The following is a 27,198-nucleotide window of genomic DNA, read 5'->3' on the forward strand; positions in this document are numbered from 1 at the left end:
GGGGGCACGGTACTGAGTCAAAGGGGTCCCGGTACTGAGTCAGTGTACAGGGGGTACTGAGTCAGTGTACAGGGAGCCCGGTACTGAGTCAGTGTACAGGGGTCCCGGTACTGAGTCAGTGTACAGGGGTCCCGGTACTGAGTCAGTGTATGGGGGCACGGTACTGAGTCAGTGTATAGGGGGCACGGTACTGAGTCAGTGTACAGGGGGCACGGTACTGAGTCAGTGTACAGGGGGCACGGTACTGAGTCAGTGTACAGGGGTCCCGGTACTGAGTCAGTGTATAGGGGTCTGAATACGGTACTGAGTCAGTGTAATGCATTTGCAAAAGTCAGTGTACAAAACGGTACTGAGTCAGTGTACAGGGGGCACGGTACTGAGTCAGTGTACAGGGGTCCCGGTACTGTCAGTGTAAAACTGAGTCAGTGTATAGGGGTCCCGGTACTGAGTCAGTGTATAGGGTAACACGGTACTGAGTCAGTGTACAGGGGTCCCGGTACTGAGTCAGTGTACAGGGGTCCCTGAGTCAGTGTACAGGGGTCCCGGTACTGAGTCAGTGTACAGGGGTCCCGGTACTGAGTCAGTGTACAGGGGTCCCGGTACTGAGTCAGTGTACAGGGGTCCCGGTACTGAGTCAGTGTACAGGGGTCCCGGTACTGAGTCAGTGTACAGGGGTCCCGGTACTGAGTCAGTGTATAGGGGTCCCGGTACTGAGTCAGTGTATAGGGGTCCCGGTACTGAGTCAGTGTATAGGGGTCCCGGTACTGAGTCAGTGTACAGGGGTCCCGGTACTGAGTCAGTGTACAGGGGTCCCGGTACTGAGTCAGTGTACAGGGGTCCCGGTACTGAGTCAGTGTACAGGGGTCCCGGTACTGAGTCAGTGTACAGGGGTCCCGGTACTGAGTCAGTGTACAGGGGTCCCGGTACTGAGTCAGTGTACAGGGGTCCCGGTACTGAGTCAGTGTCTAGGGCATTATTCCCTGCTCTAGGAGTCCCTGCTCTAGGAGCATTACACTAGGAGCATTACTCCCTGCTCTAGGAGCATTACACTAGGAGCATTACTCCCTGCTCTAGGAGCATTACTCCCTGCTCTAGGAGTCAGTGCATTACTCCCTGCTCTAGGGCATTACTCCCTGCTCTAGGAGCATTACTCCCTGCTCTAGGAGCATTACTCCCTGCTCTAGGGGCATTACTCCCTGCTCTAGGAGCATTACTCCCTGCTCTAGGAGCATTACACAGTGTCTAGGGCATTACTCCCTGCTCTAGGAGCATTACTCCCTGCTCTGAGCATTCAAGGAGCATTACTCCCTGCTCTAGGGGCATTACTCCCTGCTCTAGGAGCATTACTCCCTGCTCTAGGAGCATTACTCCCTGCTCTGCATTACACTAGGAGCATTACTCCCTGCTCTAGGAGCATTATTCCCTGCACTAGGAGCATTACTCCCTGCTCTAGGAGCATTACTCCCTGCTCTAGGAGCATTACACTAGGAGCATTACTCCCTGCTCTAGGAGCATTACACTAGGAGCATTACTCCCTGCTCTAGGAGCATTACTCCCTGCTCTAGGGGCATTACTCCCTGCTCTAGGAGCATTACTCCCTGCTCTAGGAGCATTACACAAGAGCATTACTCCCTGCTCTAGGAGCATTACTCCCTGCTCTAGGAGCATTACTCCCTGCTCTAGGAGCATTACTCCCTGCTCTAGGAGCATTACTCCCTGCTCTAGGAGCGTTATTCCCTACACTAGGAGCATTACTCCCTGCTCTAGGAGCGTTATTCCCTGCTCTAGGGGCATTATTCCCTGCTCTAGGAGCATTCCACTAGGAGCATTACTCCTTGCTCTAGGAGCATTACTCCCTGCTCTAGGAGCATTATTCCCTGCTCTGGGAGCATTATTCCCTGCTCTGTGAGCATTGCACAAGGAGCATTATTCCCTGCTCTATGAGCATTATTCCCTGCTCTATGAGCATTATTCCCTGCTCTAGGAGCATTACTCCCTCGTCTTGGAGCATTACACTTTGAGCATTACTCGCTGCTCTGGGAGCATTACTCGCTGCTCTGGAAGCATTATTCCCTGCTCTGGGAGCATTACTCCCTGCTCTAGGAGCATTACACGCTACTCTAGGAGCATTACACACTTCACTAGGATTATTACTCCCTGCTCTAGGTGCATTACTCGCTGCTCTAGGAGCATTACTTGCTGCTCTAGGAGCATTACTCCCTCGTCTTGGAGACTTACACTTTGAGCATTACTCCCTACTCTAGGAGCATTACTCACTTCACTAGGAGCATTACTCCCTGCTCTAGGTGCATTACTCCCTTCACTAGGAACATTGCTCGCTGCTCTAGGAGCAGCATTACTCTCTACTCTGGGAACATTATTCCCTGCTCTGGGAGCATTATTACCTACTCTAGTAGCATTACTCTCTACACAGGGAGCATTATTCCCTACTCTAGTAGCATTACTCTGCTCTAGTAGCATTACTCTCTACTCTGGGAGCATTATTCCCTACTCTGGGGGCATTACTCGCTGAAGTACAGATCAGGGTTGTTGTTTTTTAAAATATATGAAACCTTGAACATCCCACGGAGCACCATTAAATCCATTATTAAAAAATGGAAAGAATATGGCACCACAACAAACCTGCCAAGAGAGGGCATCACACCAAAACTCACAGACCAGGCAAGGAGGGCATTAATCAGAGGCAACAAAGAGACCAAAGATAAACCTTAAAGAGCTGCAAAGCTCCACAGCGGAGATTGGAGTATCTGTCCATAGGACCACTTTAAGCCGTACACTCCACAGAGCTGGGCTTTACGGAAGAGTGGCCAGAAAAAAGCCATTGCTTAAAGTGTTCGCCAAAAGGCATGTGGGAGACTCCCCAAACATATGGAAGAAGGTACACTGGTCAGATGAGACTAAAATGGAGCCTTTTGGCCATCAAGGAAAACGCTATGTCTGGCGCAAACTCAACACCTCTCATCACCCGAGAATACCATCCCACAGTGAAGCATTGTGGTGGCAGCATCATGCTGTGGGGATGTTTTTCATCGTCAGGGACTGGGAAACTGGTCGGAATTGAAGGAATGATGGATGGCACTAAATACAGGGAAATTCTTGAGGGAAAACTGTTTCAGTCTTCCAGAGATTTGAGACTGGGACGGAGGTTCACCTTCCAGCAGGACAATGATCCTAAGCATACTGTTAAAGCAACACTCGAGTGGTTTATGGGGAAACATCTAAATGTCTTGGAATGGCCAAGTCAAAGTCCAGACCTCAGTCCAATTGAGAATCTGTGGTATGACTTAAAGATTGCTGTACACCAGGGGAACCCATCGAACTTGAAGGAGCTGGAGCAGTTTTGCCTTGAAGACTGGGCAAAAATCACAGTGGCTAGATGTGCAAAGCTTATGGAGACACACCCCAAGAGACTTGCAGCTGTAATTGCTACAAAAGGTGGCTGTAAGGGGGGTGAATAGTTAAGCACGCTCAAGTTTTCTGTTTTTTGTCATATTTCTTGCTTGTTTTATAACAAAAAATATTTGGCGTCTTCAAAGTGGTAGGTATGTTGTGTAAATCAAATGACACAAAAAAAATCTATTTTAATTCCAGGTTGTAAGGCAACAAAATAGGAAAAATGCCAAGGGGGGTGAATAGTTTCACAAGCCACTGTATAGTGCACTACTTCAGACCAGGGCTCATAGTGCACTACTTCAGACCAGGGCTCATAGTGCACTACTTCAGACCAGGGCTCATAGTGCACTACTTCAGACCAGGGCTCATAGTGCACTATGTAAAGAATAGGGTTCCGTTGGCACTACGGTCTAGACTGATGCTGTGCTACATTCTGCTGCTTGTCATTTAGAATTATAATATATATCCTCTGATTCATCTCTCCAGACCAGGGCTCTAATATATTCTCCTCTGATTCATCTCTCCAGACTTCTCATTCATCTCTCCAGACTAATCTAATATATTCTCCTCCTCTGATTCATCTCTCCAGACTAATCTAATATATTCTCCTCCTCTGATTCATCTCTCCAGACTAATCTAATATATTCTGTGATTCATTCAGACTTCTTGATTCATTTCCAGACTATTATAATATATTATCCTCTGATTCATCTCTCCAGACTTCTCTAATATATTCTCCTCTGATTCATCTCTCCAGACTTCTCTGATTCATCTCTCCAGACTAATCTAATATATTCTCTCCTCTGATTCATCTCTCCAGACTAATCTAATATATTCTCCTCTGATTCATCTCTCCAGACTAATCTAATATATTCTCCTCTGATTCATCTCTCCAGATCTAATATATTCTCTCTGATTTATCTCTCCAGACTAATCTAATATATTCTCCTCTGATTCATCTCTCCAGACTTCTCTAATATATTCTCCTCTGATTCATCTCTCCAGACTTCTAATATATTCTTTATTCATCTCCAGACTAATCTAATATATTCTCCTCTGATTCATCTCTCCAGACTAATCTAATATATTCTCCTCTGATTCATCTCTCCAGACATCTCTAATATATTCTCATCTGATTCATCTCTCCAGACTAATCTAATATATTCTCCTCTGATTCATCTCTCCAGACATCTCTGATCATCATCTCTCCAGACTAATATATTCTCCTCTGATTCATCTCTCCAGACTAATCTAATAGATTCTCCTCTGATTCATCTCTCCAGACATCTCTAATATATTCTCCTCTGATTCATCTCTCCAGACTAATCTAATATATTCTCCTCTGATTCATCTCTCCAGACTAATCTAATATATTCTCCTCTGATTCATCTCTCCAGACTAATCTAATATATTCTCCTCTGATTCATCTCTCCAGACATCTCTAATATATTCTCCTCTGATTCATCTCTCCAGACTAATCTAATATATTCTCCTCTGATTCATCTCTCCAGACTAATCTAATATATTCTCCTCTCTGATTCATCTCTCCAGACCTCTGATTCATCTCTCCAGACTAATCTAATAGATTCTCCTCTGATTCATCTCTCCAGACTAATCTAATATATTCTCCTCTGATTCATCTCTCCAGACTAATCTAATATATTCTCCTCTGATTCATCTCTCCAGACTAATCTAATATATTCTCCTCCTCTGATTCATCTCTCCAGACTTCTGATTCATCTCTCCAGACTAATCTAATATATTCTCCTCTGATTCATCTCTCCAGACTAATCTAATATATTCTCCTCCTCTGATTCATCTCTCCAGACTAATCTAATATATTCTCCTCTGATTCATCTCTCCAGACTAATCTAATATATTCTCCTCTGATTCATCTCTCCAGACATAATCTAATATATTCTCCTCTGATTCATCTCTCCAGACAATCTAATATATTCTCCTCTGATTCATCTCTCCAGACTAATCTAATATATTCTCTCCTCTGATTCATCTCTCCAGACTAATCTAATATATTCTCCTCTGATTCATCTCTCCAGACTAATCTAATATATTCTCCTCTGATTCATCTCTCCAGACTAATCTAATAGATTCTCCTCTGATTCATCTCTCCAGACATCTCTAATATATTCTCCTCTGATTCATCTCTCCAGACTAATCTAATATATTCTCCTCTGATTCATCTCTCCAGACTAATCTAATATATTCTCCTCTGATTCATCTCTCCAGACTTCTTTAAAAGTACGAGCAGCAAGCAGGTGGCTGTGAACAAGCGGAGGAAAGCGGAGGAGGAAGAGGAGGAAGAGGAGAAGAAATCAGGTTTGAAAAGACTGAGAAGCGAGACTACAGTGAGGTCTGACTTCTCTGAGAGCAGTGACTCTGAGATGTCTACCAAGAGAACCAGGACGGCAGACTCCTCCTCTTTTTCAGAGCAGAACTCAGAGGAGGAGCTAAAAGGAAAGACCGGCCAGGAGGGGCACAAGACCCAGGGTTCTAAGACTGGGAAGGAGTCTGCTCTGACAGGCAGTCTCTCCCCTGGGGTGAGGAGCTTCAGAAGGCGGAGTTTCAGCAGTCATCAGCCGACAGGGAGCAGAGGTCATCCCTGCGACAACCTCAACGACAGGGGGAACGGTCTCCACTGCAACAGCAGCAGGCCCCTCCCCTGTCCTCCTCCTCCCAGGGCTCTGCCCCTCTGAGGGCCAAGGGGAGTGCATCATGGAGAACAACAGCACTATGAAATCCCAGACCCATCCCCAGTCCAAGGACCAGTACACCAGCGCTGAGGTGGTCTCCAGGACCCAGACTCCCTCTCAGTATATAATCGACATCACAGCAGAGGATGCTAACGCACACATGGCCTCCCGGGAGAACTCTGAGGCCGTCTCGGCCCTGCTGGCCTCCCAGAATCCATCTGAGCCCTCCTACCTCTCTGAGCCCAGCAGACATTTGGTGCTGAACCCCTCTGTGGCCCCTCCCTCTCCCCTTCGTAAGAGCCCCTCGGAGTGTGACCTTAGGAACCAGACTCCCTCAGTGTCAGAGTGTGACCTCAGGAACCAGACTCCCTTAGTGTCAGAGTGTGACCTTAGGAACCAGACTCCCTTAGTGTTAGAGTGTGACCTTAGGAACCAGACTCCCTCAGTGTCAGAGTGTGACCTTAGGAACCAGACTCCCTTAGTGTTAGAGTGTGACCTTAGGAACCAGGCTCCCTCAGTGTCAGAGTGTGACCTTAGGAACCAGGCTCCCTCAGTGTCAGAGTGTGACCCTAGGAACCAGAGTCCCTCAGTGTCAGAGTGTGACCTTAGGAACCAGACTCCCTCAGTGTCAGAGTGTGACCTTAGGAACCAGAGTCCCTCAGTGTCAGAGTGTGACCTTAGGAACCAGACTCCCTCAGTGTCAGAGTGTGACCTTAGGAACCAGACCCCTCAGTGTCAGTGTCAGTGAGTGTGACCTTAGGAACCAGACTCCCTCAGTGTGTAGGAAGCCGGAGGTAAAGCATGACATAGCTGGCAGCCTGGGCAGTAAGATGGGGCTAGTCCATTCAGTGGTGATCAGACCTATAGCATCAGTCAGTGAGTCTGCTGCTGTAGTAGAGAGAGAGAAGCAGCTATATTCCTCCATGCTGCCCTGCATTAAGAACGCCTCATTGGCCGACGAGGCCAGGAAGTCGTACAAGCTAAGCCCCTCCCCTGATGTCCCCAAGCCCCTCCCCTCCCCAGAGGCCCTGAAGCCGAAGCCCCTCTGCTCTCCTGACATTGTCAAGTCTAAAACACAGAGTGTTCTGGAGACTTGTTCTAAAGCCAAACCCCTCACCTCCCCAGAGGTGTCCAAGCATAAAGGCCGTTACCCGGACAACACCCCTCGCTCCAGCTTTAAGCCAGTCTTGGCCCGAGGGACTGAGTCGCCAGGATCTTGCACTAAGAGTCCGCTAATCATCGATAAGAACGAGCATTTCACCGTGTACCGGGACCCTGCGCTTGTCCGTCCCAACCAGGAGACCAACCACGTGTCCTATCTGCACCCCCAGCTCCACCACCTCCATGCCTCCTCCCACGCCTCCTGCCTCACCCCCTCTTCCACCCACCACCACACATCCCACTCCCACCACCACCTCCTCTCCGGGGTGCTCTCTGGCCTGCCTCCAGGCCCCTTGCTGGGGGGTCATCCCCGACTAGACTCCTCAGGGCTGGGGCACCTGGGACTAGCTCATCACCACCCTGTCTCTCAGCCCCAGACACACAGCCACACCTCAGCCTCATACAACCAGCTGGGGCTGTATCCAATCATCTGGCAGTACCCCAATGAGACCCACTCCTATTCCCCAAGACTCAACCTGCCCGGGTCCAAGTGGGTGCACCCTGAAAACCCTGTCAGTTCTGAGACCAACATGAGGAGGGTGAGTACCAAACACCCAGATTCTATTCTAATACAACTATTTTTCCTGTTCTACTACTTCTTCTATTATGACTTCTACCTAGCAACTGTAGCATAGCAACCATGATCATGTTGCCAGTTTAAACAGCTAACTGCTGTAGCATAGCAACTATGATCATGTTGCCAGTTTAAGCAGCTAACTGCTGTAGCATAGCAACTATGATCATGTTGCCAGTTTAAGCAGCTAACTGCTGTAGCATAGCAACTATGATCATGTTGCCAGTTTAAGCAGCTAACTGCTGTAGCATAGCAACTATGATCATGTTGCCAGTTTAAGCAGCTAACTGCTGTAGCATAGCAACTATGATCATGTTGCCAGTTTAAGCAGCTAACTGCTGTAGCATAGCAACTATGATCATGTTGCCAGTTTAAGCAGCTAACTGCTGTAGCATAGCAACTATGATCATGTTGCCAGTTTAAGCAGCTAACTGCTGTAGCATAGCAACTATGATCATGTGGCCAGTTTAAGCAGCTAACTGCTGTAGCATAGCAACTATGATCATGTTGCCAGTTTAAGCAGCTAACTGCTGTAGCATAGCAACTATGATCATGTTGCCAGTTTAAGCAGCTAACTGCTGTAGCATAGCAACTATGATCATGTTGCCAGTTTAAGCAGCTAACTGCTGTAGCATAGCAACTATGATCATGTTGCCAGTTTAAGCAGCTAACTGCTGTAGCATATCTCTCATGTTCAGTTTGTGAAGACCACTGTCCTGTCCTCTTTGTAGAAGCCATATGTTGGGAAAGCTGAGTGTTCAGGTTATTTGTTATTCTGTTCTGTTAGTAGGTAGGGGATATCCTAGTTGTAGGGGATATCCTAGTTATAGGTTCTGTTAGTAGGTAGGGGATATCCTAGTTGTAGGTTCTGTTAGTAGGTAGGGGATATCCTAGTTGTAGGTTCTGTTAGTAGGTAGGGGATATCCTAGTTGTAGGTTCTGTTAGTAGGTAGGGGATATCCTAGTTGTAGGTTCTGTTAGTAGGTAGGGGATATCCTAGTTATAGGTTCTGTTAGGTTCTGTTAGTAGGTAGGGGATATCCTAGTTATAGGTTCTGTTAGTAGGTAGGGGATATCCTAGTTATAGGTTCTGTTAGTAGGTCGGGGATATCCTAGTTGTAGGTTCTGTTAGTAGGTAGGGGATATCCTAGTTATAGGTTATGTTAGTAGGTAGGGGATATCCTAGTTATAGGTTCTGTTAGTAGGTAGGGGATATCCTAGTTGTAGGTTCTGTTAGTAGGTAGGGGATATCCTAGTTGTAGGTTCTGTTAGTAGGTAGGGGATATCCTAGTTATAGGTTCTGTTAGTAGGTAGGGGATATCCTAGTTATAGGTTCTGTTAGTAGGTAGGGGATATCCTAGTTATAGGTTCTGTTAGTAGGTCGGGGATATCCTAGTTGTAGGTTCTGTTAGTAGGTAGGGGATATCCTAGTTGTAGGTTCTGTTAGTAGGTAGGGGATATCCTAGTTGTAGGTTCTGTTAGTAGGTAGGGGATATCCTAGTTATAGGTTCTGTTTTTAGGTCAGGGATATCCTAGTTATAGGTTATGTTAGTAGGTCGGGGATATCCTAGTTATAGGGGATATCCTGTTATTGGTTCTGTTAGTAGTTAGGGGATATCCTAGGGGATATCCTAGTTATAGGTTCTGTTAGTACATAGGGGATATCCTAGTTATAGGATATCCTAGTTATAGGTTATGTTACTAGGTAGGGGATATCCTAGTTATAGGTTATGTTAGTTAGGTAGGGGATATCCTAGTTATAGGTTCTGTTAGTAGGTAGGGGATATCCTAGTTGTAGGTTCTGTTAGTAGGTAGGGGATATCCTAGTTATAGGTTCTGTTTAGTTAGTTTAGGGGGATATCCTAGTTATAGGGGATATTCTAGTTATAGGTTCTGTTAGTACATAGGGGATATCCTAGTTATAGGGGATATCCTAGTTATAGGGGATATCCTAGTTATAGGTTCTGTTACTAGGTAGGGGATATCCTAGTTATAGGTTATGTTAGTAGGTAGGGGATATCCTAGTTATAGGGGATATCCTAGTTATTGGTTCTGTTAGTAGTTAGGGGATATCCTAGTTATAGGGGATATTCTAGTTATAGGTTCTGTTAGTACGTAGGGGATATCCTAGTTATAGGGGATATCCTAGTTATAGGTTCTGTTACTAGGTAGGGGATATCCTAGTTATAGGTTATGTTAGTAGGTAGGGGATATCCTAGTTATAGGGGATATCCTAGTTATAGGTTCTGTTAGTAGGTACGGAATATCCTAGTTATAGGTTCTGTTAGTAGGTCGGGTCTGACCCTGCCTGTCTGTCTCTCTGTCTGGGTCTGACCCTGCCTGTCTGTCTCTCTGTCTGGGTCTGACCCTGCCTGTCTGTCTCTCTGTCTGGGTCTGACCCTGCCTGTCTGTCTGGGTCTGACCCTGCCTGTCTGTCTCTCTGTCTGGGTCTGACCCTGTCTGTCTGTCTCTCTGTCTGGGTCTGACCCTGTCTGTCTGTCTCTCTGTCTGGGTCTGACCCTGTCTGTCTGTCTCTCTGTCTGGGTCTGACCCTGTCTGTCTCTCTGTCTGGGTCTGACCCTGCCTGTCTGTCTCTCTGGGTCTGACCCTGCCTGTCTGTCTCTCTGGGTCTGACCCTGTCTGTCTCTCTGGATGTTGTGGTACCAGAACACGGCCAGCCCTTGGCTACACCACCAGGTCCCTGTCTCCTCCTCTGACAGCCTGGACCAACTGAGCCACGTCCCGGTCCCCATCCGACCAGCCAGCGCCGACCCTCACCGGTCCGACCCCCATCCCCACCTTTCAGAACCACACCGTTCGGACCCCCACCGGCTCATTAAGATCAACCCCCACGCCAGCCCCCTCTGCCACCGGCCAAGGCCGCTGGAGATCTTCACAGGGAGTAAGTATCAGTACTCAATTCAGCCGCTAACACACTCACACACTGACACACACACACACACACACACACACACACACACACACACACACACACACACTGACACACACACTCACACACTGACACACACACACACACACACACACACACACACACACACACACACACACACACACACACACTCACACACACACACACACACACACACACACACACTGACACACACACACAGACCAGTGTTCTGCTGTTATACACCATGTCCTAGTTATTCCTACTGAGGGCTGTTCTGCTGTTATACACCATGTCCTAGTTATTCCTACTAAGGGCTGTTCTGCTGTTATATACCATGTCCTAGTTATTCCTACTGAGGGCTGTTCTCTCTGCTACTATACACCATGTCCTAGTTATTCCTACTGAGGGCTGTTCTCTCTGCTACTATACACCATGTCCTAGTTATTCCTACTGAGGGCTGTTCTGCTGTTATACACCATGTCCTAGTTATTCCTACTGAGGGCTGTTCTGCTATTATACACCATGTCCTAGTTATTCCTACTGAGGGCTGTTCTGTCTGCTGTTATACACCATGTCCTAGTTATTCCTACTGAGGGCTGTTCTGCTGTTATACACCATGTCCTAGTTATTCCTACTGAGGGCTGTTCTGTCTGCTATGATACACCATGTCCTAGTTATTCCTACTGAGGGCTGTTCTGTCTGCTATTATACACCATGTCCTAGTTATTCCTACTGAGGGCTGTTCTGCTGTTATACACCATGTCCTAGTTATTCCTACTGAGGGCTGTTCTGCTGTTATACACCATGTCCTAGTTATTCCTACTGAGAGCTGTTCTGCTGTTATACACCATGTCCTAGTTATTCCTACTGAGGGCTATTCTGTCTGCTGTTATACACCATGTCCTAGTTATTCCTACTGAGGGCTGTTCTGTCTGCTGTTATACACCATGTCCTAGTTATTCCTACTGAGGGCTGTTCTGTCTGCTGTTATACACCATGTCCTAGTTATTCCTACTGAGGGCTGTTCTGCTGTTATACACCATGTCCTAGTTATTCCAACTGAGAGCTGTTCTGCTGTTATACACCATGTCCTAGTTATTCCAACTGAGCTGTTCTGCTGTTATACACCATGTCCTAGTTATTCCCACTGAGGGCTGTTCTGTCTGCTGTTATACACCATGTCCTAGTTATTCCTACTGAGGGCTGTTCTGTCTGCTGTTATACACCATGTCCTAGTTATTCCTACTGAGGGCTGTTCTGCTGTTATACACCATGTCCTAGTTATTCCAACTGAGAGCTGTTCTGCTGTTATACACCATGTCCTAGTTATTCCAACTGAGCTGTTCAAATCAAATCAAATCAAATTTTATTTGTCACATACACATGGTTAGCAGATGTTAATGCGAGTGTAGCGAAATGCTTGTGCTTCTAGTTCCGACAATGCAGTAATAACGAGCAAGTAATCTAACTAACAATTCCAAAAAAAACTACTGTCATACACAGTGTAAGGGGGATAAAGAATATGTACATAGGGATTATGAATGAGTGATGGTACAGAGCAGCATAGGCAAGATACAGTAGATGATATCGAGTGCAGTATATACATATGAGATAAGTATGTAAACCAAGTGGCATAGTTAAGTGGCTAGTGATACATGTATTACACCAGGATGCAGTCGATGATATAGAGTACAGTTCGTATGCATATGAGATACAACCAGGGTAAGTAACATTATATGAGGTAGCATTGTTTAAAGTGGCTAGTGATATATTTACATCATTTCCCATCAATTCCCATGATTAAAGTGGCTGGAGTACAGAGTCAGTGTCATTGACAGTGTGTTGGCAGTAGCCACCATGTTAGTGGTGGCTGTTTAACAGTCTGTTGGCCTTGAGATAGAAGCTGTTTTTCAGTCTCTCGGTCCCAGCTTTGATGCACCTGTACTGACCTCGCCTTCTGGATGGCAGTTCTGGGGTGAACAGGCATGGCCGGGTGGTTGATGTCCTTGATGATCTTTGTGGCCTTCCTGTAGCATCGGGTGGTGTAGGTGTCCTGGAGGGCCTAGTTTTGCCCCCGGTGATGCGTTGCTGCAGACACTCATACCCTCTAGTTATTCCTTACGGTTGAGGGCTGTTGCCATACCAGGCGGTGATACAGCCATGCCAGGATTCCTGCATCTGTAGGTTTGTGAGTGCTTTTATGACACCATGTCTTCAGCCTCCTGACTGAAGGGCTGTTCTGCGCCTTATACACCATGCTGTCTGTTAGTGGACCAACTCAGTTTGTCTGTTCTGTATGCCGAGGAACTTAAACACCATGTCCTAGTTATTCCACTACTGTTCCATCGATGTGGATGGGGGTGTTCCCTCTGCTGTTTCCTATACAATCATCTCCTAGTTTTGTTGACTGTTCTTGAGTGTGAGGTTATTTTCCTGACACCACACACCATGTCCTAGTTATTCCTCCCTGAGGGCTGTTCTGTTGGTAATCAAGCCTACCACTGTCCTGTTCGTCCCAAACTTGATGATTGAGTTGAGGCGTGCATTATACACCATGTCCTAGTGAACAGGGAGGCTGAGAGGGCTGTTATACACCATGTGGGGCCCCAGTGTTATTCCACTGAGGAGATGTTGTGCCTACCCTCACCACCTAGGGGGCTGTTATAGGAAGTCCATGTCCCAGTTATGCCTACTGAGGGCTGTTCTGCTGTTATACCCAGGGTCTCTAGTTATTCCTACTGAGGGTACTATGGTGTTGACCATGTCCTAGTTATTCGACTGAACAGCATTCTCACATAGGTATACCTCTTGTCCAGATGGGTTAGGGCAGTGTGCAGTGTGGTTGAGATTGCATCCTACTGTGGACCTATTTGGTCGGTAAGCTATTGGAGTGGGTACAATGTCCAGGTAGGGTGGGGCTGTTCTCTCTGCTACTATACACCATGTCCTAGTTATTGACTGAGGGCTGTTCTGCTGTTATACGGTATGTCCTAGTTATTACCTTAGCTTTCTTGGGAACAGGAACAATGGTGGCTGTTCTTGAAGCATATGGGAACACCATGTCCTATTGTTATTCCTACACAGGCTGTTCTGCTGGTCTGTCCATGCTCTGAGGGCTGTTATACACCATGTCCTAGTTATTCCCTACTGAGGGCTGTTCTGCTGTTATACACCATGTCCTAGTTATTCCTACTGAGGGCTGTTCTGCTGTTGTACACCATGTCCTAGTTATTCCTACTGAGGGCTGTTCTCTCTGCTACTATACACCATGTCCTAGTTATTCCTACTGAGGGCTGTTCTGCTGTTATACACCATGTCCTAGTTATTCCTACTGTTATACACCATGTCCTAGTTATTCCTACTGAGGGCTGTTCTGCTGTTATACACCATGTCCTAGTTATTCCTACTGAGGGCTGTTCTGTCTGCTACTATACACCATGTCCTAGTTATTCCTACTGAGGGCTGTTCTGCTGTTATACACCATGTCCTAGTTATTCCTACTGAGGGCTGTTCTGCTGTTATACACCATGTCCTAGTTATTCCTACTGAGGGCTGTTCTGCTGTTATACACCATGTCCTAGTTATTCCTACTGAGGGCTGTTCTGCTGTTATACACCATGTCCTAGTTATTCCTACTGAGGGCTGTTCTGTCTGCTATTATACACCATGTCCTAGTTATTCCTACTGAGAGCTGTTCTGTCTGTTATACACCATGTCCTAGTTATTCCTACTGAGGGCTGTTCTGCTGTTATACACCATGTCCTAGTTATTCCTACTGAGGGCTGTTCTGCTGTTATACACCATGTCCTAGTTATTCCTACTGAGGGCTGTTCTGTCTGCTATTATACACCATGTCCTAGTTATTCCTACTGAGGGCTGTTCTTCTGCTGTTATACACCTTGTCCTAGTTATTCCTACTGAGGGCTGTTCTGTCTGCTGTTATACACCATGTCCTAGTTATTCCTACTGAGCTGTTCTGCTGTTATACACCATGTCCTAGTTATTCCTACTGAGGGCTGTTCTCTCTGCTACTATACACCATGTCCTAGTTATTCCTACTGAGGGCTGTTCTGCTGTTATACACCATGTCCTAGTTATTCCTACTGAGGGCTGTTCTGCTGTTATACACCATGTCCTAGTTATTCCAACTGAGGGCTGTTCTGCTGTTATACACCATGTCCTAGTTATTCCTACTGAGGGCTGTTCTGCTATTATACACCATGTCCTAGTTATTCCTACTGAGGGCTGTTCTGTCTGCTACTATACACCATGTCCTAGTTATTCCTACTGAGGGCTGTTCTGCTATTATACACCATGTCCTAGTTATTCCTACTGAGGGCTGTTCTGCTATTATACACCATGTCCTAGTTATTCCTACTGAGGGCTGTTCTGCTGTTATACACCATGTCCTAGTTATTCCTACTGAGGGCTGTTCTGTCTGCTATTATACACCATGTCCTAGTTATTCCTACTGAGTGCTGTTCTGCTGTTATACACCATGTCCTAGTTATTCCTACTGAGGGCTGTTCTCTCTGCTACTATACACCATGTCCTAGTTATTCCTACTGAGGGCTGTTCTGCTGTTATACACCATGTCCTAGTTATTCCTACTGAGGGCTGTTCTGCTGTTATACACCATGTCCTAGTTATTCCTACTGAGGGCTGTTCTGCTATTATACACCATGTCCTAGTTATTCCTACTGAGGGCTGTTCTGTCTGCTATTATACACCATGTCCTAGTTATTCCTACTGAGGGCTATTCTGTCTGCTGTTATACACCATGTCCTAGTTATTCCTACTGAGGGCTGTTCTGTCTACTATTATACACCATGTCCTAGTTATTCCTACTGAGGGCTGTTCTGCTGTTATACACCATGTCCTAGTTATTCCTACTGAGGGCTGTTCTGCTGTTATACACCATGTCCTAGTTATTCCTACTGAGGGCTGTTCTGCTGTTATACACCATGTCCTAGTTATTCCTACTGAGGGCTGTTCTGTCTGCTGTTATACACCATGTCCTAGTTATTCCTACTGAGGGCTGTTCTGTCTGCTATATACACCATGTCCTAGTTATTCCTACTGAGGGCTGTTCTGCTATTATACACCATGTCCTAGTTATTCCTACTGAGGGCTGTTCTGCTGTTATACACCATGTCCTAGTTATTCCTACTGAGGGCTGTTCTGTCTGCTACTATACACCATGTCCTAGTTATTCCTACTGAGGGCTGTTCTCTCTGCTACTATACACCATGTCCTAGTTATTCCTACTGAGGGCTGTTCTGCTGTTATACACCATGTCCTAGTTATTCCTACTGAGGGCTGTTCAGTCTGCTACTATACACCATGTCCTAGTTATTCCTACTGAGGGCTGTTCTGCTGTTATACACCATGTCCTAGTTATTCCTACTGAGGGCTGTTCTGCTGTTATACACCATGTCCTAGTTATTCCTACTGAGGGCTGTTCTCTGTTATACACCATGTCCTAGTTATTCCTACTGAGGGCTGTTCTCTGCTACTATACACCATGTCCTAGTTATTCCTACTGAGGGCTATTCTGTCTGCTGTTATACACCATGTCCTAGTTATTCCTACTGAGGGCTGTTCTGCTATTATACACCATGTCCTAGTTATTCCTACTGAGGGCTGTTCTGCTATTATACACCATGTCCTAGTTATTCCTACTGAGGGCTGTTCTGTCTGCTATTATACACCATGTCCTAGTTATTCCTACTGAGGGCTGTTCTCTCTGCTACTATACACCATGTCCTAGTTATTCCTACTGAGGGCTGTTCTCTGCTACTATACACTATGTCCTAGTTATTCCTACTGAGGGCTGTTCTGCTGTTATACATTATGTCCTAGTTATTCCTACTGAGGGCTGTTCTGCTATTATACACCATGTCCTAGTTATTCCTACTGAGGGCTGTTCTGTCTGCTGTTATACACCATGTCCTAGTTATTCCTTCTGAGGGATATTCTGTCTGCTGTTATACACCATGTCCTAGTTATTCCTACTGATGGCTGTTCTGCTATTATACACCATGTCCTAGTTATTCCTACTGAGGGCTGTTCTGTCTGCTATTATACACCATGTCCTAGTTATTCCTACTGAGGGCTGTTCTGTCTGCTGTTATACACCATGTCCTAGTTATTCCTACTGAGGGCTGTTCTGTCTGCTGTTATACACCATGTCCTAGTTATTCCTACTGAGGGCTGTTCTGTCTGCTGTTATACACCATGTCCTCGTTGTTCCTACTGAGGGCTGTTCTGTCTGCTGTTATACACCATGTCCTAGTTATTCCTACTGAGGGCTGTTCTGCTGTTATACACCATGTCCTAGTTGTTCCTACTGAGGGCTGTTTTCTCTGCTACTATACACCATGTCATAGTTATTCCTTCTGAGGGCTGTTTTCTCTGCTACTATACACCATGTCATAGTTATTCCTTCTGAGGGCTGTTCTGTCTGCTACTGTTGACCAGAGCCCTATTCCCTATATGGAGACACACTGACCAGACCCCTATTCCCTATATGACCTAGACCCCTATTCCCTATATAGAACACTACTGTTGACCAGACCCTATTCCTATATAGAACACTACTGCCCTATTCCCTATATAGTGCAGACCCCTATTCCCTATGAACACTACTGACCAGAGCCCTATTCCCTATATAGTGCACTACTGTTGACCAGAGCCCTATTCCCAATATAGAACACTACTGTTGACCAGAGCCCTATTCCCTATAGAACACTACTGTTGACCAGAGCCCTATTCCCAATATAGAACACTACTGTTGACCAGAGCCCTATTCCCTATATAGAACACTACTGTTGACCAGAGCCCTATTCCCTATATGGAACACTACTGTTGACCAGAGCCCTATTCCCTATATAGAGCACTACTGTTGACCAGAGCCCTATTCCCTATATAGAACACTACTGTTGACCAGAGTCCTATTCCCTATATAGAACACTACTGTTGACCAGAGCCCTATTCCCTATATAGAACACTACTGTTGACCAGAGCCCTATTCCCAATATAGAACACTACTGTTGACCAGAGCCCTATTCCCTATATAGAACACTACTGTTGACCAGAGCCCTATTCCCTATATAGAGCACTACTGTTGACCAGAGCTCTGTGTGGGAATAGTGTGCCATTTGAGATGTAACCTATGACTTCCTGTCTGGTCTGTAGTTGAATGTTTTTTATTTCTCTCCTCAGGGATTTGAAGGGTTTTGTGGACCCCATCAGAACCATCACTCTGGCCCACCTGAAGCAGGAGCAGGACCGCAGCAGAACCCCGACTGGGAAGGACAGTCACCTGCACCAGCTCTACCTGGAGGCCTGTAATAAACAACAGCAGCAGAGGATGGCCCAGCAGCAACAGCAGGAAGCAGGGCAGAGGGACCGGGCCAGTATGTATAAGGAGGAGAACAGACGGATCCTCCAGGAGAGCATTGAGGTGGCCCCCTTCACCGCTAAGATCCGCTCCAGTGAGACCGACAGGGAGCCTAACCCCTACCCCCGGATCCCCTCGCTCCCCTCCCTGCCCCACCCCTACCCCCGGATCCCCTCACTCCCCTCCCTGCCCCACCCCCAGCGCCCCCACCAGGAGAAGGAAACGGAGCCCCCTGCTGCAGACCTGTATCAGTTTAAACAGCAGTCCCAGCACAGTCTCCCCCCCCCAGTAACTACTTCACTACCCTGTCCAACAGTGTGGTCAACGAGCCACCGCGTCTCTACCCCTCTAAAGAGCTCAACTCATACTTTGACAAGGTGAGCAGGGAGCAGGAGTCTGCAGCAGCCTCTAGTCTCTCTCTGGGAGGAGGGGCAGTGTTCAGCTCCAAGTCCCTGTCCAAACCCCCTCCTCTCATCAAACACCAGGCTGATGGGGAGGGTCTGCTAGGGAAGATATCAGAGCAGCTGAACCAGCAGGTAAGCCTATCCAACATGCAGAGGTATCGTCTCAGTACCATAGTCAGCCCTGTTAGTCCAGACCTCTCGCCTTCCTCCAGTCAGAGCCAGAATCAGACCCAGAGCCAGACCCGAACCCACTGTCAGAGCCAGACCCGAACCCACTGTCAGACCCAGAGTCAGACCCAGAGCCAGACCCGAACCCACTGTCAGACCCAGAGCCAGACCCGAACCCACTGTCAGACCCAGAGCCAGAGTCAGACCCAAGCCCAACTAAGGTGTATGCCAGCACTGCACCGTGCCCCTGTGTTCCACCCTCCTATCCAGCAGACACTGGACAGGAAGGAGGCGGGCTACGGCCGTTTGTCTCCACCCACCCTGACCCCCATCCAGCCAGTCAGCTCGGCCGGTAAGGTGTCTGAGCAGCAGAAACCGCCCACCCTTCTGCCCGAGCTACGGGAGGTCAGCGCCGTGTGTAAGGGCGGGGCAGCGATGACCTCATCCGAGGTGTGGCGAGCCGGCGACTCTCAGAGCCACGACAAGCTGGGATGGCATTCTGAGAGGAGCCCCGGCAGGAAGCCTGGGGCCACCACGGCATCTGTTATCGTCCGTCCCTCTACGTGTATAAAGTACGACGGCTCGCCAGGCGCCAAGACCTCTTCCTCGGCCAAGGACTCTCTGATGGGGAGGATGTTCCCAGGCGGCAGGCCTCAGACAGTCTGTCTGAAACTGGCCTATGAGAGAGACAGGGAGTCTGGAGGGAAGGTGATCCTGCCAAACACTAACTTGGAGGAGGCTGTTTGCGTGCAGCAGTACAATAACAACTTTATGAGAGTGTCCCAGTCTCAGGGAACCTTTCCAGTCTCTGTCTCGGCTGCTGCCAACTCTGTGTGCAATAGGAGTAGTGATGTGACTAGGGCAGTCTCCAACATGGCTCCCTACGGTGTGCTGAGTAGAAGACAAGAGAGAACCTACTGTGGGCCCAACACCTCCAGCGCTAGCAGGACAGAGAGCTGTGGCCCTCGGGGCAGAGCCTTCCACTCAGGGCCTGGGTTAGAACCAAGGACCGAGCTCCAGCAACAGGAGGGGAGCTCCTCCAGAACCTCATCCCCCAACCTGCACCCCGGCCCCAGCCTGGCCAGCAGTACCCAGGCCTCTCCCAACCCCAGCCAGTCCTACTATGGGAGCTTTATCCATCTGAAGAAGCACAAGGCAGCGTTGGCGGCAGCCCAGCAGTCCAGAGGTCCTAGCAGCAGCACCAGTGGTAGTGGTCCTGAGAGCCTGATTGAGCCATCTAACAGTAAAGCTCTTCACATCTCCCCTCCACCTCCCCTTGCCTCAGCCTCAGCCCAGAACCACAGAACCACAGCAAGCCCAGGACCACATCAAGCAGGAGCTAGCCCCAGCCCTGGCCCCCTCCCCAATGGCCAGCCAGCCCAGATGAACCAGAGCCAGTCTCAACCCAACTACCACAAGCTGAAGAAGGCCTGGCTCACCAGACACTCAGAGGAGGACAGAAACATAAACACTATGATGAAAACAGAGGAGGCTGATAAGGCTGTTACCACCACTGTGAGCCCCTCTGTGTCCAAGTCTGTTACCACCACTGTGAGCCCCTCTTTGTCGAAGGCTGTTACCACCACTGTGAGCCCCTCTGTGTCCAAGTCTGTTACCACCACTGTGAGCCCCTCTGTGTCGAAGGCTGTTACCACCACTGTGAGCCCCTCTGTGTCGAAGGCTGTTACCACCACTGTGAGCCCCTCTGTGTCTAAGTCTGTTACCACCACTGTGAGCCCCTCTGTGTTGAAGGCTGTTACCACCACTGTGAGCCCCTCTGTGTCGAAGTCTGTTACCACCACTGTGAGCCCCTCTGTGTCAAGGCTGTTACCACCACTGTGAGCCCTCTGTGTCGAAGGCTGTTACCACCACTGTGAGCCCCTCTGTGTCGAAGGCTGTTACCACCACTGTGAGCCCCTCTGTGTCGAAGGCTGTTACCACCACTGTGAGCCCCTCTGTGTCGAAGGCTGTTACCACCACTGTGAGCCCCTCTGTGTCGAAGGCTGTTACCACCCCTGTGAGCCCCTCTGTGTCGAAGGCTGTTACCACCACTGTGAGCCCCTCTGTGTCTGAGATGGAGATGATCAAGCCTTGCACCGTCACTCTGATTGCCTCTACCTCCAGTGATGTGGAGATGAAGATAGAAGAGGTCAAAGGTCAGGAGGACAAGATGGCCGCTGAGGACAGGATTACGCGGCGTGGCAGCAAGAGGGTGTACGACCACGACTCGGCCTCAGAGAGCGGAGAGGACTCTGACGCCAGCGAGAGCAGCAAGCAGGAGCAGAGGGCGAAGAGGCAGCCCAAACCCACCTACAAGAAGAAACAGAACGACATGCGCAGAAGGAGAGGAGACGGAGAGAAAGATGAGGATGAGCTGAAACCCAACAGGATCTTTAGGAGCGCCAGGAGAAGACCAAGCTGAAACTGTCCAGCAACAGTAAGTCTAGCATTAAAGGGACATTTCAAAATGTTTCAACTTCAGATTCACCCTCACCAGCACCACCCCAACACCAACATATCATCACCAACACCAACATATCATCACCGCCCCAACACCAACATATCATCTCCACCCCAACACCAACATATCATCTCCACCCCAACACCAACATATCATCTCCACCCCAACACCAACATATCATCTCCACCCCAACACCAACATATCATCTCCACCCCAACACCAACATATCATCTCCACCCCAACACCAACATATCACCACTGCCCCAACACCAACATATCACCACCCAACCCCCAACACCAATATATCATCTCCACCCCAACAAAAACATATCATCTCCACCCCAACACCAACATATCCACCCATCAACACCAACATATCATCTCCACCCCAACACCAACATATCATCACCACCCCAACACCAACATATCATCACCACCCAACACCAACATATCATCACCACCCCAACAACAACATATCATCACCAACCCCAACAACAACATATCATCACCAACACCAACATGTCATCACCGACACCAACATATCATCACCGACACCAACATATCATCACCACCCCAACACCAACATATCATCACCAACACCAACATATCATCACCGCCCCAACACCAACATATCAACACCAACATATCATCACCACCCCAACACCAACATATCATCACCAACACCAACACATCATCACCAACACCAACATATCATCACCAACACCAACATATCATCACCACCCCAACACATCATTACCAACACCAACATATCATCACTGCCCCAACACCAACATATCATCACCAACACCAACATATCATCACCACCCCAACACATCATTACCAACACCAACATATCATCACCAACACATCATCACCGACATCAACATATCATCACCACCCCAACACCAACACATCATCACCAACACCAACATATCATCACCAACACCAACATATCACCACCAACATCAACATATCATCACCACCCCAACACCAACATATCATCACCACACCAACATATCATCACCACACCAACATATCATCACCACACCAACATATCATCACCGCCCCAACACCAACATATCATCACCGCCCCAACACCAACATATCACCACCGCCCCAACACCAACATATCACCACCAACCCCAACACCAACATATCACCACCACCCCAACACCAACATATCATCTCCACCCCAACACCAACATATCATCACCACACCAACATATCATCACCACCCCAACACCAACATATCATCACCACACCAACATATCATCACCGCCCCAACACCAACATATCACCACCGCCCCCAACACCAACATATCACCACCACCCCAACACCAACATATCACCACCACCCCAACACCAACATATCATCACCACCCCAATCACCAACATATCATCTCCACCCCAACACCAACATATCATCACCACACCAACATATCATCTCCACCCCAACACCAACATATCATCACCACACCAACATATCATCACCACCCCAACACCAACATATCACCACCACACCAACATATCACCACCACCCCAACACCAACATATCATCACCAACACCAACATATCATCACCACCCCAACATTACCATATAACTCCAGCACCACCTGACATTAACATGTGGAAGTGGTGCGTTTCTATGTCTTGTAGTAAGAAGATAGAGGAAGATAAGTGTTTTCAATGACATCATCCAATTCGTAGCGAATTCCTCCTCACAATTAGTCAAATTACATGATGCACACCGACAATGTCATTGGGAACACTTCCTCTGTTTTACTGCAAAACATAGAAACGCACCATTTTCACAGGAGTTGGGGTGGTGCTGGAGATGATGGTGTTGGGGTGGTGCTGGAGATGATGGTGTTGGGGTGGTGCTGGAGATGATGGTGTTGGGGTGGTGCTGGAGATGATGCGTGTAAAGATGGTGTGTTTCTATGTAACAGTTCCCTTTAGTAACGTATAAAGACACACGTAACTCTCAAATGAATATGATTTCAATTTGTAATAGCATTCTAACAAGGTCAACTCAGTCTCTCAGCTCATCATAGGTCAGCTGGCCTTATTTCATTACATATGTTATTATGATGAGTGTTTCTGATTCTTACACCGTGTGGATATGAGCTGGCTGATGTTGTTATTGGTTCCCAAAGGGGAGAGGTATATACTCTGTTTGGAACATGAGACTACCACTAAACTCTCTCTCTGGACGTTCATTATTGAAGTTTGTTTTTTCTTCCTATTTTCCGAATCACAAACCAATGATTTATTCTTAAATTTCCTTGAGCAATGTTCTCTTGACAATCATGTAGCGTTCTTTAGGAAGCTTGGTGTTTCTAATAGTGACTTCCTCTCCCGGATGCCCGTACCTCGACTGAGTCCTAGTTGTGGGACGCGGGGATTGATTGGGTCTTTGGTCAGAGAAAATGTCTTGTCTGCCTGGCCGTGGTGCATGCGGTAGCTGCCCACGCACAACCCGACTCCTCTGCGCTTGTCGCCGGTGGCAAATCTTTTCAGTCTCCTGAGGGGGGAATCAGGGTGCCCTCTTCATGAAGGAGAGGTTCGATGGGTACTCCCTGGCCGCCCGAGCGTGCCTCAGTCGGGCACCTTTTTCTTGCCTCTCTTTCCAGACTTTGTCGATGGAAGGGTCCGGTCCCAGGCCTCAGTGATCTGGTTGTATATGGACTTTCGAGACCAGGCAGGAGACTAAACAAGCTCTGCATGTTGAGGCGTGCAGATAGCCAGGTTGGCCCTACTCGCTGAAACGAGCTAGCTACTACTAGCTATTCCTGCCTCCCCACGGTGGAGTTGCAGGAGAGGGGTAGCTCTCTTGTCTAGTACACGTAGCGTTAAGGCCTTTGGTTATTCTATAAGGACCGTGCTACTGGTCAAGAGGCTAGCCAACATAGCTCGGTACACTAGATAGCTTCCAGCTATAGAACTCTTTTCAAGATCTGAGGACCCATGACAAATCTTTTCAGTCTCCTGAGGGGGAATAGGCTTTGTCGTGTCCCCTCTTCATGACTGTCTAGGTGTGTTTGGAACATTCTAGTTTGTTGTTGATGTGGACACCAAGGAACTTCAAGCTCTCAAACCTGTTCCACTACAGCCCCGTTGATGAGAATGGGTACATGCTCGGTCCACCTTTTCTTGTAGTCCCCAATCATCTCCTTTGTCTTGGTCACATTGACCGGGAGAGGTTGTTGTCCTTGCACCACATGGCCAGGTCTCTAACCTCCTCCCTATAGGCTGTCTCATTGTTGTCGGTGATCAGGCCTACCACTGTTGTGTCATCAGCAAACTTAATGATGGTGTTGTGCCTGGCCATGCAGTCATGAGTGAACAGGGAGTACAGGAGGGGACTGAGTACACACCCCTGAGGGGCCCCCATGTTGAGGATCAGTTTGGCAGATGTGTTGTTACCTACCCTTACTACCCTACCCGTCAGGAAGTCCAGATCCACATACTTTTGTGAGGTTGTATGGCTGGATGTCACTGCTCCCAGTCTAGTGCACAGTGTGTTCACAGCTGGGACAGCTGGGACAGGAGAGGGTCAGTTAGGCAGAGCTCAGTCTGGGTGGTCAGCCATGGCCCGTTTCATTTAGTATCCGCTTTGGTCCGGTTTGGGGCGCGATTCTTGTTCCCCATAGTTGTGTTGAACTGACAGAAAAGGAACAGAACGTTATGACTTACTACTGTTCCCTGAAGGAGGGTAACCAGGTACAACACCTCGTCGCCTGGTTCTGGGCTCGGTGAAGAGCGATACTGAATTGAAGGAGTAACCGTGAACCCTTCCTCTCAGTCAGTCTGTTAAGTGAACCCTTCCTCTCTGTCAGTCCCTCCGGTACCAGATGGTATCCCCTGCTCTGTGCTGAAGGACTGATCATGTCTCTGTATTACATATCATAGTAACCCTTCCTCTGTCCCTCCGGTACCAGATGGTATCCCCTGCTCTGTGCTGAAGGACTGATCATGTCTCTGTATTACATATCATAGTAACCTTCTCTCTGTCCCTCCGGTACCAGATGGTATCCCCTGCTCTGTGCTGAAGGACTGATCATGTCTCTGTATTACATATCATAGTAACCGTCTCTCTGTCCCCTCCGGTACCAGATGGTATCCCCTGCTCTGTGCTGAAGGACTGATCATGTCTCTGTATTACATATCATAGTAATTGTCTCTCTGTCCCCTCCGGTACCAGATGGTATCCCCTGCTCTGTGCTGAAGGACTGATCATGTCTCTGTATTACATATCATAGTAACCGTCTCTCTGTCCCCTCCGGTACCAGATGGTAACCCCCCGCTCTGTGCTGAAGGACTGATCATGTCTCTGTATTACATATCATAGTAACAGTCTGTTCTCTCTGTCCCCTCCGGTACCAGATGGGACCCCCGCTCTGTGCTGAAGGACTGATCATGTCTCTGTATTACATATCATAGTAACCGTCTCTCTGTCCCCTCCGGTACCAGATGGTATCCCCCGCTCTGTGCTGAAGGACTGGAGGAAGGTGAAGAAGCTGAAGCAGACGGGGGAGTCGTTCCTGCAGGATGACTCGTGCTCCGAGATTGGACCCAACCTGCAGAAGTGTCGGGAGTGTCGTGTTGTTCGCAGCAAGAAGGGGGAGCAGCCGGCTCATTCCCCTGTCTTCTGTCGCTTCTACTACTTCCGCCGGTGAGTCTGATTGGCTGATTCAGTCTCGTTTTGTCTGGTGTCTGATTAACTGGTCCGCTGGTATTTGATTGGCTGCTCTGTCTCCCGGCTAGTGTCTAATTGGCTGGTCCGGCAGGTCAGGTGATATTTGATTGGCTGCTCTGTCTCCCGGCTAGTGTCTGATTGGCTGCTTTGCTCGGCTGGTCCACTTTGCCGCCATATGGTTAAATGGTTAGAGATTATTTAGGTAATTGTATACGTTCTCCAACAATTGATCTGTTATTGTCTCAGTGAACCCTTCCTCAGTCAGTCTGTTATTGTCTCAGTGAACCCTTCCTCAGTCAGTCCGTCCGTCTGTTATTGTCTCAGTGAACCCTTCCTCAGTCAGTCCGTCCGTCTGTTATTGTCTCAGTGAACCCTTCCTCAGTCAGTCAGTCTGTTATTGTCTCAGTGAACCCTTCCTCAGTCAGTCAGTCTGTTATTGTCTCAGTGAACCCTTCCTCAGTCAGTCAGTCTGTTATTGTCTCAGTGAACCCTTCCTTCCTCTGTTATTGTCAGTCAGTCTCAGTCTGTTATTGTCTCAGTGAACCCTTCCTCAGTCAGTCAGTCTGTTATTGTCTCAGTGAACCCTTCCTCAGTCAGTCAGTCAGTCAGTCAGTCTGTTATTGTCTCAGTGAACCCTTCCTCTCAGTCAGTCAGTCTGTTATTGTCTCAGTGAACCCTTCCTCAGTCAGTCAGTCTGTTATTGTCTCAGTGAACCCTTCCTCAGTCAGTCAGTCTGTTATTGTCTCAGTGTCAGTCAGTCAGTCAGTCTGTTATTGTCTCAGTGAACCCTTCCTCAGTCAGTCAGTCTGTTATTGTCTCAGTGAACCCTTCCTCAGTCAGTCAGTCTGTTATTGTCTCAGTGAACCCTTCCTCAGTCAGTCAGTCAGTCAGTCAGTCTGTTATTGTCTCAGTGAACCCTTCCTCAGTCAGTCAGTCAGTCCATCTGTTATTGTCTCAGTGAACCCTTCCTCAGTCAGTCAGTCTGTTATTGTCTCAGTGAACCCTTCCTCAGTCAGTCAGTCTGTCAGTCAGTCAGTCAGTCAGTCTGTTATTGTCTCAGTGAACCCTTCCTCAGTCAGTCAGTCTGTTATTGTCTCAGTGAACCCTTCCTCAGTCAGTCAGTCTGTTATTGTCTCAGTGAACCCTTCCTCAGTCAGTCAGTCTGTTATTGTCTCAGTGAACCCTTCCTCAGTCAGTCATTGTCAGTCAGTCAGTCTGTTATTGTCTCAGTGAACCCTTCCTCAGTCAGTCAGTCTGTTATTGTCTCAGTGAACCCTTCCCTCAGTCAGTCTCAG

General features: G+C 47.9%; 1 protein-coding gene across 1 annotated transcript in view; it reads left to right on the plus strand.

Moving 5' to 3' along the window:
- Nucleotides 1-27,198, plus strand: part of LOC112238496 (probable JmjC domain-containing histone demethylation protein 2C) — a 120,812-nt gene that overhangs the window by 40,854 nt on the left and 52,760 nt on the right. Inside the window, 9 exon segments of the mRNA XM_042316658.1 lie at nt 5,662-6,063; nt 6,113-6,842; nt 6,886-7,825; nt 10,526-10,770; nt 17,994-18,427; nt 18,430-20,583; nt 20,585-21,145; nt 21,148-21,180; nt 25,678-25,879. Coding sequence (XP_042172592.1) covers nt 5,662-6,063; nt 6,113-6,842; nt 6,886-7,825; nt 10,526-10,770; nt 17,994-18,427; nt 18,430-20,583; nt 20,585-21,145; nt 21,148-21,180; nt 25,678-25,879 — 5,701 coding nt within the window.

This window comes from Oncorhynchus tshawytscha, unplaced genomic scaffold (genome assembly GCF_018296145.1).
Source record: "Oncorhynchus tshawytscha isolate Ot180627B unplaced genomic scaffold, Otsh_v2.0 Un_contig_1111_pilon_pilon, whole genome shotgun sequence".
Taxonomy (NCBI): Eukaryota; Metazoa; Chordata; class Actinopteri; order Salmoniformes; family Salmonidae; genus Oncorhynchus; species Oncorhynchus tshawytscha.